Below are 14,972 nucleotides of genomic sequence, written 5' to 3'. Positions count from 1 at the left end.
TGATGTTTGGAAGGAAGGTAAAATGTTAGAATTTGATGCCCTGCGGGTGGGGTTTCTGATGGGGAGGGTGTGGGGTGGTTCCTCCGAAACGATCAGTTAAGCCACACGCTTCACTGCCACTGGAAAGAGGGGACCCCGCTACTGGAGTATTCGCCACTTGAGGACAGTCTTCTCCTGGACCCCATGATTAATAAGGCCATTTCCCTCACATATCGGAAACTTGTCAACAATTTCCCAGACTGTATGGGCCCATTGTGAGAGGCCTGGGAGTCAGATTTAGGCCTACCTGAGGATGACGACTGGGCGGAGGCTCTGCAGAGCCCTCGAGAAATAGCTATATGGGCGCGCCTCAGGCTCCTTCAGCTCCGTATTCTCCATAGGTCCTATGCCTCACGTACGGTTCAGGTCTGAATGGTTACATGTGTGACTGATGAGTGCGTGCAGGATGTGTCGAGAAAGGGTCCTGCCCCATGACTCAAACCTACTGGGAAGGTATCACCCGAATGATGACGACGGTAGTAGGAGAGAGTGTCGGCTAGAACCGAAGTGGCATATTCTGGTTCTAACAGGTGAGACGACATGGCTGCAATTGCCAAGACCTGGCTGGCCCTGACAGGAGGGGTGACCAAGAGAAAACTGCTCGGACGTGGGTGGCAGTAGCGGCCCCCACACTGAATGCCAGGAAGAAGGACTTGGACTGGTGCTATGGGGCAGAGCAGGTGATATATCAGAGTTGGGCTGCCCATGTAAAGGAGAAAAGATATGAGGTGCGTGGGCACGGTATAGAGGCCAATGGACAATGTCATGAAGAGTGTTTCAAACTGCCCAGAGATTGTGATGTAATGATGTATCCCCCTGAGAAGAAGGCTGGTAACAGCAAGTAATTGCAATAGGATATTCGCTCTGTATTTTGCTACCTGTGACAAATGTTTATCCTGATGTGTCAATACGAACATGATGATTATCTGAAGCTTGTTTTCATGTTTAATAAAAATAATTTAAAAAAATTAAAAGAATGGATGGGACATGGTGGCTACGACTTAAGGTGGTAAGGCACTAGGATAAACCACAGCAGTCTGTAAATGACCACAAGTAGACCACAGACAACCTTGCTTTTCCATGAACATAAAAAAAAAAAAGTGTGTGCAGATTCGGAAGCTCTTATTGTCCCTTTGAGAATAATGGTTTTAAAAGACGTTTTGATGTTTTCTGGAATTCTTCTCCATAACAGGGTTCTCTAGACCTATTGGCACAAAGGACTTAGTCAACATACTAACACGAGATGGAAAACACAGAGTGCAGAAACCTCCCACAACCCACCGAGCTTTAGAGGAGTAAAGTGTGTTTTAGGTAACGATCAGTCCTGTGAGACTCACAGGAATTGCAAGTGGAACCCAAACCCTTTTTCATTTTGAATGGACACACTCAAGAACACTAGGAATAAAACTTATTTAAATGAAAGTCCTATTGAGGCGCACATGATATGAATGCTAGTTATTATAAAAATAAATAGGATAGTGGCAATGATCTTCCTCAATAGGCGAAACAACTGAAAATATTTTAACATTATGACATTATTTTAGTGTTGTCCACATAAATAACCACAAACCCTCCTTTACTTACGCTAACTAGGCTGATCATAGCACCAAAAAGGGGCCTAATTGAGATTCATAGATGACCGACAGCTACATACCTTTTCTGTACAACAGAAGCAGTGTTCAATAAAGAGATTGCAGCTGCTCTTGTCTCTGCACTTCAGCAATTACGTTGTCCTGGAGCAGTCTGACATGCCTGTCAGAGGACTCAATGTGCTTTTTTACGTAGCCTTTACAAGGAAAGGTGTTTTACAGCTCCTGTGCGATGCTGACCCTCAACCTTCACTACTCGGATCAAAATCCTCTATAACTTACAATGCTTTATCCAGTTTATATACTCTGGACATTGTTGATTATTTTTTTAAATAAAACAGTGCTGCTGGACTTTCACCTACTTATATTTTGTAAAACATTGTTTACGGTTTAAAAACAATAATTGAAAATAAGTTGCACCATTGCTAAAACGGTCAAATTGTAGGAAATGATAAATACCTTGTCTTCTCTGACAGTCATGATGGTCCCCCTTTAAATATTCTTTTTCCCTTTCTTTTATTGAAAAGACAGCAGTGGAAATAAGAGGACCTGTTATTGAAAGGAAAGAGAAACCATTAATTTCCAGACCCCATGGAAGCCTCGATAAGGAGAAGATGGTCACGAATGTTAACTAATATGTAGTCACGGAAAACATCAGAAAACCAGAGCGTGAGAAAGCATCCACCATATCAGAAGTCTGCTCGGAGGAAGTAATCCAAGCAGTAGCATTAACACCACTGTCACATTGTGGGGAGGGGGCAGTGCATGATGCATCGCCACACCGGCATCCGTAAATCAACCCGGAAGAAGTAATCCATTCAGTTTCATTAACACCACTCTCACATAGATGGAAGGGACTGTACATGATGTATCACCACATCGTCCTACGAAAGTCTACCTGGAGGAAGTAACCCATGCAATATCATTACCACCGCTCTCAAGTAGTGGGGAGGGGGTGGAGTATGATACATTGCCACATCGTTATAGGTAAGCCAACCCGGAAGAGGTAATCCATTCAGTATCTGTAGGAAGCTGCCTCTGTATATAATATACCAAAGTGAGGTATAGTGTGCACAGAGTCCAGTGGAACCCAAAGGTACGCAGAGGTAAAGTTAGATAGCACCTCACTCTCTATTTCTGGTAGTGTGGTCGAGCAGTAAGGCTTTATCAGAGGGTAGTGTTAAGCATTTGTTGTACACACTCAGCAAATGAATTCACACTCTCAAAGACAACTTCAGACCAATTGTTTTTGAATAAAAATATTCTTTTACCTTTTTTATTTTCTAGAACCAAGCAGGCCTGGCACAGGTAAGCAATAAATACTTTTCAATAGTAACATAGTTTGGATTGCAATTGTAAATGTACTTTGATTTGATTACAGTAGTTTTACTGATAATGCAATGCTTTTCAGAATACAGTACATATACTTTGTATAGGATTTTTTAGTAAAATGACCAGTAGATTACTTTGCGGATTACTTTTCTTACACAGTGTAGTATACTTTGATACTACACTGGGACATTTCCTGTGAACAGGTAAGTAAAATAGTTTTTGTTAGTTAGTACAATTTTAAAGAATTTCTTTATGTTTTCAAACTCCACATTTAGAACTTTTTCCAAGAAAAACTGTCAATGTTATGCTATGGAGGAAAATAGTGTTATAGGTTTTAGGGTAAGTATTCAGTAGTGGGAGTTGAGGTTCTGGGGGTAGATTCAGGGTCCCCCAGGGTCAAGGATGCACTCTTGTTACACCCTCTGCGGCATTAGCAGGCATGCTATTTTGGCGTTGGGTGTCCTGTTGTTTTCAATGGGGATTTTCGGTTTTTAGATGCAGGCTCGGTCCTATAAGAATTCCGGGAGGAACCAACAGCTGGGCAGTTAATTGGAGGAATCGGGGATGTAGGTGCACCTCGGTATATTTTCTCCAGGGCGCAGGGCGGCTGGATGCAGGGGTGTCTTTTGAGGTCAGATTTCACTTTGCCAGGCCACTCACGGTTAAGGGGGGGGGGGTGATCTCCGTGCAGAGGCTGCAGGTGACGTCGGGGAGTCCTGGAGGGGTCAACCCACGGTGGACTCATACTCTGGAGCGCTTGTGGACCTCGTTGGGATTGGTGGGCTAGTAGGGCTGGGGCCAAGTCAGTTATTCTCTGCAGTCTCCTCTGCTGGGCTTCCTTCATCCTTTTTAGGTCGAAGTCTAGCGTAAGACTGCGCACATGCGCAGTCTCGCTGGTGAGGAGCTTTCTAAGCCCCGCCCCTCTTTCCCATTAGTCGGCGTCACCGTTTATGCTAAACGGTGGCCAGCCATAAGGAAAGAGGTCATGGTGATGAACGCTTTTCTCTTTTTCTGCCGTCCCACTTGGACGTACTGCCCTGAATTCCTGCTGCGTAAAAGGTTTGTTATCTTTATGGGGCTAAACACATGGCCCCATAAAGATTATAAAAACCTTTTACGCCAGAAGGAAAGCAGACCGCCCAAGTGGGGCGGCAGAATAAAGAGGAAATGACGAAGTCATGGCGAGCGCTTGTAACAAACAGCTCGGCACCTCTGAAGATGTTCTCTCCTCGGGGGGCGCTTGGTGCCTGATCCTTCCCGCTGTCAGGGCCTGTCGGAGCTCTTTACACCAAGCAGCACGGGCGCACTCTGGGTCCGCGGCGGATGGAGGCCCCCGCTGGCACACCCAACCGCAGCCAAACCGCACACCGAACAGGCCCGCCATGTCATCCTAGAAACACAACATTTGTAGTACGATCGTTATAACTCAGGCTGCTCTGGGAAACGTTATTTTGTTTATGTTCATGCCGACCGGCGAGCTCTCTATTATTGGCATTGTGTGACAGGTAGCCAGCCGCATGCTACATGCTCTTTGGCCCTCACCCTGACGCCGTTTCGGACTTCTCCCCACGGGAGCGGCTTCTGTGCAGTGAGTCAGTCCCCCCTTCCTCCAATGAGGACAGGGGAGGCCCTTGGCACTGCCCGTAGCAGCAGCCTGACAGTGGGGGCCGGGAGGTCAGCTCCCGGGGGGCTAGTGACGCGGCACCCCTCCCCAGGCCAGCCAGTGAGGGTGTGCATGACTAACGGCATAGAGGCGCTCCCTTCCTTTTGTTAGGTGGGTGCATCCGTGGGCCTCTGCCACGTGTAGTAGGGGACAAGGTCTGCGGTGGTAGTGTCTCCTGGAAGACTCTGGGGCGGCTAAGGACCGCCATCCTTTTCCAGCAGCATGGCTGGGCAGGATAGTCTCTGACCCTGCAATTTACCCATCCCATTTGCGAGGGAGACGGACCCTGTTGCACACCTCTAGAGTGTGTGCCCGACACTGGCCCATTGGGGAGCCCCCACCTTAGCGTTGGCATGGTGGGGGCTCTATATCGCTGCCCCCAATCAGCAGCTTCGAAGGGGGTGCCACGAGGGGTGGGGGCAGAGCATCTTCTGTGCCTGCCGGCGGTATCAGCCTCCTCAGCTGCTGGGCCCGGCCCGCGAGGAAAAGAGGTGCGGGGTACCTTTGACCGGGTCGCCTAGCCTCCGTACCGTTGGCAGTCAAAGCGGCCAGGGTCCAGTTTCTTGGAGAACCGCCCGTGCGGTGCGCCCCGCTATCAAGATGCGGAGGTGCACCAGACACTGAACGAGTGGTGTCTCCCCCCTCCCCCCTCAGTATTGGGAATTGGGAATGCCGGGGCTGTTGTGTAAAGGGGCAGGGGGGGTGGGGGAGGGCAGTGTGGCTTGCTTCCCCACGCCGTATGGGGAATTGGAAATGCAGGGGCTGTTTTGTAATGGGACAGGGGGAGAGGGCAGTGTGGCTTGCTTTTGTCACCTTGCCACCTCTTTTCCGGAAAATGTGCTTAGTTCATGTCACAGTCAGGACCGGCACTGAGCACGCGGCCTACCCCTATCCGCCAGTACTGCCTTCGCCCCCCCTGCGGACCGGCAGGTCCCTTCAGGCTGTTGTCGGTCTCTGCCACCCATAGAGACATCAGTGGAGATGGGACACTGCAACTGTTCTGGGACCCTGTGCTTGCCGTCTACGCCCTCTTGTGGGGTGGTGCGGGGCTTAGAGCATCGTGACAGTCGTCATTATCTCAGGCACGGTGTCAGCCGGGTAACCCCCTGGGGCACCGGATAGATTACCAGCCTGCATTCTTACCACCGTTGCCTCGCATTTCCCACCCCCAGCGATGGCGCTAGCAGATTCTGCAGGGAAGCCTAAGCTATGTCCAGCTTAACTGGCACTATAACTTTGCCACGTTTTGTCAATTCCAATGTGTGAATTCTTCCATGGAATTGCATATGTGCTGCGGCGGCTCTGTTACAGTAGTGGAAGGGGCATTAAGGGTAGAGCAGGGCGGGAGTTGGGGACCCAGGACTTACCAAGTTTTGCAGGCACAGGTTGTGGGCGGACTGCCCCTGACTCCTCCCTTTTTGGACCGGTTGTTCCGGGCAGTTTGTGGTGTGAATCCGAGCCTGGTCTGGGCCGCCTCCGTGCCCTTTCCTCCAGGGCAGTGACTGTGCTCCCCTTGCGAGAGTGGAGCCTCTCATCCTCTATATTGTAGGCGCGCTGGTGTGTGAGGGAGGTGTTCAGGCACTGCCAGGGGCACGCTGGACGGTCACGAAGCAATATGCTTTGGTGCACCGAATTGTTAATGGCAGATGTCAACAGGTCAGCCTTTTTCCGCATTGCGTTGTGCTTCCTGGTCAAGAGGCTGTGGGTGCTGTGGTGAGTCTGGGCCCCTCGGGTCATTTCCTCTCACCCCTTGAGACTGGGCGTAGGTATGGGGTGGATGCGGTCCACCTATAAAACTTAATTAGGAGACTGGGTGAACATATTATGTGACGGTTTTATATTCCGTATTTTATTGTTACTTGCCGGTCGCGTGAGAAGGTGTCAATGAGGTCAAATGGGCACAGTTGAAAGGAAGTACATGCAAATACCATTCCTAGCGCGTAGATGGCAAGTTGGAATGACGGCTGTTTGTGTGTGGCTCTGTGTGTGTGTGTGTGTGTGTGTGTGTGGCTCTGTGTGTGTGGCTCTGTGTGTGTGTGTGGCTCTGTGTGTGTGGCTCTGTGTGTGTGTGTGGCTCTGTGTGTGTGTGTGTGTGTGGCTCTCTGTGTGTGTGTGTGTGTGGCTCTGTGGCTCTCTGTGTGTGTGTGTGTGTGTGTGGCTCTCTGTGTGTGTGTGTGTGTGTGTGTGTGTGTGGCTCTGTGTGTGGCTGTGTATGTGGCTGTGTGTGTGTGTGTGTGTGTGGCTGTGTGTGTGTGTGTGTGTGTGTGGCTGTGTGTGTGTGTGTGTGTGTGTGGCTGTGTGTGTGTGTGTGTGTGTGTGGCTGTGTGTGGCTGTGTGTGTGTGTGTGTGTGGCTGTGTGTGTGTGTGTGTGTGTGTGTGTGTGTGGCTGTGTGTGTGTGTGTGTGTGTGGCTCTCTGTGTGTGTGTGTGTGTGTGGCTCTCTGTGTGTGTGTGTGTGTGTGGCTCTCTGTGTGTGTGTGTGTCTCTCTGTGTGTGTGTGTGTGTGGCTCTCTGTGTGTGTGTGTGTGTGGCTCTGTGGCTCTCTGTGTGTGTGTGTGTGTGTGTGTGTGGCTCTGTGTGTGTGTGTGTGTGTGTGTGTGGCTCTGTGTGTGTGTGTGTGTGTGTGTGTGGCTCTGTGTGTGTGTGTGTGTGTGTGTGTGGCTCTGTGTGTGTGTGTGTGTGTGTGTGTGTGGCTCTGTGTGTGTGTGTGTGTGTGTGTGTGTGGCTCTGTGTGTGTGTGTGTGTGTGTGTGTGGCTCTGTGTGTGTGTGTGTGTGTGTCTCTCTGTGTGTGTGTGTTTGTGTCTCTGTGTGTGTGTGTGTTTGTGTCTCTGTGTGTGTGTGTGTGTGTGTCTCTCTGTGTGTGTGTGTGTGTGTCTCTCTGTGTGTGTGTGTGTGTGTCTCTCTGTGTGTGTGTGTGTGTGTCTCTCTGTGTGTGTGTGTGTGTGTCTCTCTGTGTGTGTGTGTGTGTGTCTCTCTGTGTGTGTGTGTGTGTGTCTCTCTGTGTGTGTGTGTGTGTGTCTCTCTGTGTGTGTGTGTGTGTGGCTCCCTGTGCGCGGGTGGCTCCCTGTGCGCGGGTGGCTCCCTGTGCGCGCGCGCGGGTGGCTCCCTGTGCGCGCGCGCGGGTGGCTCTCTGTGCGCGCGCGCGGGTGGCTCTCTGTGCGCGCGCGCGGGTGGCTCTCTGTGCGCGCGCGCGGGTGGCTCTCTGTGCGCGCGCGCGGGTGGCTCTCTGTGCGCGCGCGCGGGTGGCTCTCTGTGCGCGCGCGCGGGTGGCTCTCTGTGCGCGCGCGCGGGTGGCTCTCTGTGCGCGCGCGCGGGTGGCTCTCTGTGCGCGCGCGCGGGTGGCTCTCTGTGCGCGCGCGCGGGCGGCTCTCTGTGCGCGCGCGCGGGCGGCTCTCTGTGCGCGCGCGCGGGCGGCTCTCTGTGCGCGCGCGCGGGCGGCTCTCTGTGCGCGCGCGCGGGCGGCTCTCTGTGCGCGCGCGCGGGCGGCTCTCTGTGCGCGCGCGCGGGCGGCTCTCTGTGCGCGCGCGCGGGCGGCTCTCTGTGCGCGCGCGCGGGCGGCTCTCTGTGCGCGCGCGGGCGGCTCTCTGTGCGCGCGCGGGCGGCTCTCTGTGCGCGCGCGGGCGGCTCTCTGTGCGCGCGCGGGCGGCTCTCTCTGTGCGCGGGCGGCTCTCTCTGTGCGCGGGCGGCTCTCTCTGTGCGCGGGCGGCTCTCTCTGTGCCCGGGCGGCTCTCTCTGTGCCCGGGCGGCTCTCTCTGTGCCCGGGCGGCTCTCTCTGTGCCCGGGCGGCTCTCTCTGTGCCCGGGCGGCTCTCTCTGTGCCCGGGCGGCTCTCTCTGTGCCCGGGCGGCTCTCTCTGTGCCCGGGCGGCTCTCTCTGTGCCCGGGCGGCTCTCTCTGTGCGCGGGCGGCTCTCTCTGTGCGCGGGCGGCTCTCTCTGTGCGCGGGCGGCTCTCTCTGTGCGCGGGCGGCTCTCTCTGTGCGCGGGTGGCTCTCTCTGTGCGCGGGTGGCTCTCTCTGTGCGCGGGTGGCTCTCTCTGTGCGCGGGTGGCTCTCTCTGTGCGCGGGTGGCTCCCTGTGCGCGGGTGGCTCCCTGTGCGCGGGTGGCTCCCTGTGCGCGGGTGGCTCCCTGTGCGCGGGTGGCTCCCTGTGCGCGGGTGGCTCCCTGTGCGCGTGTGGCTCCCTGTGCGCGTGTGGCTCCCTGTGCGCGTGTGGCTCCCTGTGCGCGTGTGGCTCCCTGTGCGCGTGTGGCTCCCTGTGCGCGTGTGGCTCCCTGTGCGCGTGTGACTCCCTGTGCGTGTGGCTCCCTGTGCGTGTGGCTCTCTGTGTGTGTGGCTCTCTGTGTGTGTGGCTCTCTGTGTGTGTGGCTCTCTGTGTGTGTGGCTCTCTGTGTGTGTGGCTCTCTGTGTGTGTGGCTCTCTGTGTGTGTGGCTGTGTGTGTGTGGCTCTCTGTGTGTGTGGCTCTGTGTGTGTGTGGCTGTGTGTGTGTGTGTGTGTGGCTCTCTGCGTGTGTGTGTGGCTCTCTGTGTGTGTGTGTGGCTCTCTGTGTGTGTGTGTGGCTCTCTGTGTGTGTGTGTGTGGCTCTCTGTGTGTGTGTGTGGCTCTCTGTGTGTGTGTGGCTCTCTGTGTGTGTGTGGCTCTCTGTGTGTGTGTGGCTCTCTGTGTGTGTGTGGCTCTCTGTGCGTGTGTGGCTCTCTGTGTGTGTGGCTCTGTGTGTGTGTGGCTGTGTGTGTGTGTGTGTGTGGCTCTCTGCGTGTGTGTGTGGCTCTCTGTGTGTGTGTGTGGCTCTCTGTGTGTGTGTGTGGCTCTGTGTGTGTGTGTGTGTGGCTCTCTGTGTGTGTGTGTGTGGCTCTCTGTGTGTGTGTGTGGCTCTCTGTGTGTGTGTGTGGCTCTCTGTGTGTGTGTGGCTCTCTCTGTGTGTGTGGCTCTCTGTGTGTGTGTGGCTCTCTGTGTGTGTGGCTCTGTGTGTGTGTGTGTGTGGCTCTGTGTGTGTGTCTCTGTGTGTGTGTCTCTGTGTGTCTCTGTGTGTGTGTCTCTGTGTGTCTCTGTGTGTGTCTCTGTGTGTCTCCGTGTGCGCGTGTGGCTCCGTGTGCGCGTGTGGCTCCGTGTGCGCGGGTGGCTCCCTGTGCGCGTGTGGCTCCCTGTGCGCGTGTGGCTCCCTGTGCGCGTGTGGCTCCCTGTGCGCGTGTGGCTCCGTGTGCGCGTGTGGCTCCCTGTGCGCGTGTGGCTCCCTGTGCGCGTGTGGCTCCCTGTGCGCGTGTGACTCCCTGTGCGCGTGTGGCTCCCTGTGCGCGTGTGGCTCCCTGTGCGTGTGGCTCCCTGTGCGTGTGGCTCCCTGTGCGTGTGGCTCTCTGTGCGTGTGGCTCTCTGTGCGTGTGGCTCTCTGTGTGTGTGGCTCTCTGTGTGTGTGGCTCTCTGTGTGTGTGGCTCTCTGTGTGTGTGGCTCTCTGTGTGTGTGGCTCTCTGTGTGTGTGGCTCTCTGTGTGTGTGGCTGTGTGTGTGTGGCTCTCTGTGTGTGTGGCTCTGTGTGTGTGTGGCTGTGTGTGTGTGTGTGTGTGGCTCTCTGTGTGTGTGTGTGGCTCTCTGTGTGTGTGTGTGGCTCTCTGTGTGTGTGGCTCTCTGTGTGTGTGTGGCTCTGTGTGTGTGTGGCTCTCTGTGTGTGTGTGGCTCTCTGTGTGTGTGGCTCTGTGGGTGTGTGTGTGTGTGGCTCTGTGTGTGTGTCTCTGTGTGTGTGTGTCTCTGTGTGTGTGTGGCTCTGTGTGTGTGTGGCTCTGTGTGTGTGTGTGTGGCTCTGTGTGTGTGGCTCTGTGTGTGTGTGTGTGGCTCTGTGTGTGTGTGTGTGGCTCTGTGTGTGTGTGTGGCTCTGTGTGTGCGTGTGGCTCTGTGTGTGCGTGGCTCTGTGTGTGCGTGTGTGTGGCTCTGTGTGTGCGTGTGTGTGGCTCTGTGTGTGCGTGTGTGTGGCTCTGTGTGTGTGTGTGTGTGGCTCTGTGTGTGTGTGTGTGTGTGGCTCTCTGTGTGTGTGTGTGTGTGGCTCTCTCTGTGTGTGTGTGTGTGGCTCTCTGTGTGTGTGTGTGTGTGGCTCTCTGTGTGTGTGTGGCTCTCTGTGTGTGTGTGGCTCTCTGTGTGTGTGTCTCTGTGTGTGTGTCTCTGTGTGTGTGTCTCTGTGTGTGTGTCTCTGTGTGTGTGTCTCTGTGTGTGTGTCTCTGTGTGTGTGTCTCTGTGTGTGTGTCTCTGTGTGTGTGTCTCTGTGTGTGTGTCTCTGTGTGTGTGTCTCTGTGTGTGTGTCTCTGTGTGTGTGTCTCTGTGTGTGTGTCTCTGTGTGTGTGTCTCTGTGTGTGTGTCTCTGTGTGTGTGTCTCTGTGTGTGTGTCTCTGTGTGTGTGTGTCTCTGTGTGTGTGTGTCTCTGTGTGTGTGTGTGTCTCTGTGTGTGTGTGTGTCTCTGTGTGTGTGTGTGTCTCTGTGTGTGTGTGTGTGTGTGTCTCTGTGTGTGTGTGTGTGTGTGTGTCTGTGTGTGTGTGTCTGTGTGTGTGTGTGTGTGTCTGTGTGTGTGTCTCTGTGTGTGTGTGTGTCTCTGTGTGTGTGTGTGGCTCTGTGTGTGTGTGTGTGTCTGTGGCTCTGTGTGTGTGTGTGGCTCCGTGTGTGTGTGTGGCTCCGTGTGTGCGTGTGGCTCCGTGTGTGCGTGTGGCTCCGTGTGTGCGGGTGGCTCCGTGTGTGCGGGTGGCTCCGTGTGTGCGGGTGGCTCCGTGTGTGCGGGTGGCTCCGTGTGTGCGGGTGGCTCCGTGTGTGCGGGTGGCTCCGTGTGTGCGGGTGGCTCCGTGTGTGCGGGTGGCTCCGTGTGTGCATGTGGCTCCGTGTGGCTCTGTGTGTGCGTGTGGCTCAGTTTGCGTGGGCAATTATTTTCTTTTTCTTAGCCGTAGTATGCAAATGTGAATCAGGTGCAAAATCAAATTTTTTGCATAATAATAATAATAATGTTAGACGGGGACCTGGAGGGTCGGCCGAGCACAGTGATCGCACAGACAGGTAACTTCCCCCCCCACAGATGGACACCACACAAAGCTTATGGTAACACCTTTTATAGGCACTTCGGGTAGTAGAGTGGTACGATACAGGGCGATCAGGACACGATGGTCCTCTCAATTCTAGTCTCTAGTAAGGGAAGGGGGTAGCGGGACAGTCTTGGTACCCACGGGTACGGGGGTGTAACGGTGATAGCTCACAATCCTCGAGCTCGGTGTTCGGATGGGTCAGACCGCGGCAGCGCCGGCAGGTCCCGAAGAGGTCGTAGGTGGCACGGGCCGCGGCAGCGCCAGCAGGTCCCAACGAGGATGAAGGTTACAACGGGCCGCGGCAGCGCCAGCAGGTCCCACGAGAATGCAGGTTGCAACGGGCCGCGGCAGCGCCAGCAGGTCCCACGAGGATGAAGGTTACAACGGGCCGCGGCAGCGCCAGCAGGTCCCACGAGAATGCAGGTGGCAGAGGGCCGCGGCAGCGCCAGCAGGTCCCACGAGGATGAAGGTTGCAGAGGGCCGCGGCAGCGCCAGCAGGCAGGACAATAGTTCACAAGGCAGGGCTGTGGCAGCGCCAACAGTCCGTCAAGGATGAGTTAGTCGCGGTGTCTCTCGACTCCAGGATACAACTGCCTTCCTGTCCTGGGGCTGCCTCAGTTATAGGTCTGGCGCCCTTTGATGTCCGGACCCTCGCTCTTGGAGGTCGGGAGGTCTGGGATGAGGGAGTCCAGACACCCAGCAGGGGGGTGGAGCCAGCGCCCGAGGAGGCTGGGGGTGCTCGGCACCTGGCGGGGGAGAGCCGTCGACACTTCGTACTCCCATTGACCTGCCAAGTGGGCCGTTCACCTCCTGGGTGGAGGGTGGGGCCGGGATGTCGGGGCCTGGCCAGGCCCAGGGTTGGGGTCAGGCTGAGGCCGCGCGGCCGCGTGGTGCCGTGTCCAAGATGGCGGCTGGGCCGGGCAATGGTGCTGACGGTGGCCCGGGCCCTGTCCTGCGGGGAGGGAGCGAGCCCTTCATGTGGCCTGTCCAACATGCGTCCCCCCCAGCTGAAGGCGGGGAGAGTCACCCATCTTCTTGGGGACTCTCCTCGTCGAGGCGGAAAAAGCGGGACAGGCCATCCGCGTTGGCGTGGTCTTGGCCGGGTCGATGTTCCACAGTGAAGTCCATCCCCTGCAGGGAGATGGACCAACGTAGTAGTTTCGGGTTTTCCCCCCGCATCTGCATGAGCCATTGCAGGGGTCGATGATCGGTCTGGACCCGGAAGTGGGTGCCGAAGAGATAAGGCCGGAGCTTTTTTGAGGGCCCACACCACGGCGAAGGCCTCCCTCTCGATGGTGCTCCAGCGTCGTTCTCGGGCCAGGAGCCGTCTGCTGATGAAAGCCACTGGCTGGTCAAGTCCTTCGGGGTTCAGCTGGGAAAGGACTGCCCCAACGCCATGGTCGGAGGCATCTGTTTGGACGATAAATTCCCGACTGTAGTCGGGGGCCTGGAGCACCGGGGCGGAGCACATGGCGGCCTTCAGCTTCTCGAAGGCCGCTTGACAGTCTGGGGTCCAGTTGACCTTCTTTGGTTGGTTTTTGGAGGTGAGTTCCGTGAGGGGCCCTACGATGCTGCCATAGTCCCTCACGAACCGTCGGTAGTAGCCCGTGAGTCCCAAGAAGGCGCGGACCTCGGTCTGGGTGATGGGGGACTGCCACGACTGGATGGCCGCGATCTTGAGTTGCAGAGGGGCCACCAGACCGCTTCCCACCTGGTGCCCGAGATAGGTCACGGACCCCTGGCCAATTTGGCATTTGCTGGCCTTGATCGTGAGGCCAGCTCGTTGGAGGGCCTGTAGCACCTCTCGGAGGTGGTGGAGGTGGTCGGACCAGTGGTGGCTGTACACAGCGATATCGTCCAGGTAGGCGGCGCTGAATCCTTCGAGTCCTGCCAGGACCTGGTTTACTAGCCGCTGAAAGGTTGCTGGGGCATTCTTCATGCCGAATGGCATGACCTTGAAGTGATAGTGGCCATCCGGGGTAGAGAATGCAGATCGTTCTTGGGCCCGGGGTGTGAGACCGATCTGCCAGTAGCCCGCTGTCAGGTCGAAGATGCTGAGGTAGCGGGCAGCTCCCATGCGGTCGATTAGTTCATCTGCTCGGGGGATGGGGTGTGCGTCTGTTCTGGTGACCGCATTCAAGCCCCGGTAGTCGACGCAGAACCGGAGCTCCGGCGTGGCGCCGGGGGCGGCCGCTTTGGGGACCAGTACCACTGGGCTGGCCCAGGGGCTGTCTGAGGGCTCGATGATCCCGAGGGTGAGCATCTTGGCCACCTCCTCTTGGATGCAGGCCCGTACCCGATCTGGTACGCGGTAGGCCCGATGGCGGATAGGAGGACTGTCTCCCGTGTCCACGTCGTGTAAGCACCAGGGGGTGACCCCTGGGGTGAGGGAGAACAGGGTGGAGAACTGTAGCAGGAGGACTCGGCAGCCTTGGCGCTGTTCCAGGGTGAGGGCCTCCGAGAGCCGGACCCCGTCCACGGAGCCGTCCTTCTCCCGTGACCGTAGGAGGTCAGGGAGGGGTTCGGAGTCCTCCTCGGTTCCATTGTCGGTTGCCATCAGGAGGCTGAGTTCGGAGCGTACAAAGTGGGGTTTCAGTCTATTAGCGTGGAGGACCCGGAGAGGGTTTCGGGAAGATTCCATATGGTTGAGATAGGTGACAGGGCTCTTGCTCTCGATTACTTTGAAGGGCCCCGTCCATTTGTCTTGCAGGGCGCATGGTTCGGTGGGAGACATTACCCACACTTGTTGACCGGGTTCAAATTCGATGGAGGATGCATTTCTATCGTACCACCTTTTCATGTCCTCCTGACTGGCCTCCAGGTTTGCTTTTGCCATCTCTCTGAACCTTCTGGTCTGGTTGCGGAGGGTTAGGAGGTACTTGAAAACATCTGGAGGGTTCTTTAGAGGGGGCATTTCCCAGCCTTCTTTGACTAGGCTGAGCGGGCCTCGCACCGGGTGTCCATACAAGAGTTCGACAGGGCTGAAGCCGAGGGACTTCTGGGGGACTTCTCGGTAGGCAAAGAGAAGGCACGGTAGTAGCACATCCCACTGGCGACGGAGGGGCTCTTCCAACCCCCCAATCATCCCTTTGAGCGTGCGGTTGAACCGCTCAACCAGTCCGTTCCCTTGAGGGTGATAGGGGGTCGTGAATCGGTAGGTGACCCCACACTGTTGCCAGAGGGACTTCATGTATTTTGAGATAAAGTTCGTACCCCTGTCGCTGACGACTTCTCGGGGGGAAGCCCACTCGAGAGAAGATCCCCATCAAGGCTCGACCCACTACTGGGGCTGTTATCGTACGAAG

At 56.0% G+C, this 14,972-nt stretch overlaps 1 protein-coding gene across 2 annotated transcripts in view; it reads right to left on the bottom strand.

Moving 5' to 3' along the window:
* Positions 1–14,972, bottom strand: part of LOC144770907 (uncharacterized) — a 191,184-nt gene that overhangs the window by 106,348 nt on the left and 69,864 nt on the right. For both annotated transcript variants that reach the window (XM_078655704.1, XM_078655703.1), the window contains exon 3: positions 2,088–2,177. In XM_078655704.1, the coding sequence (XP_078511830.1) occupies positions 2,088–2,177 (90 nt within the window). The remainder of the gene's footprint in view (positions 1–2,087; positions 2,178–14,972) is intronic.

This window comes from Lissotriton helveticus, chromosome 7, assembly GCF_964261635.1.
Source record: "Lissotriton helveticus chromosome 7, aLisHel1.1, whole genome shotgun sequence".
NCBI lineage: Eukaryota > Metazoa > Chordata > Amphibia > Caudata > Salamandridae > Lissotriton > Lissotriton helveticus.
This window is presented reverse-complemented; position numbering and strand designations above follow the sequence as displayed.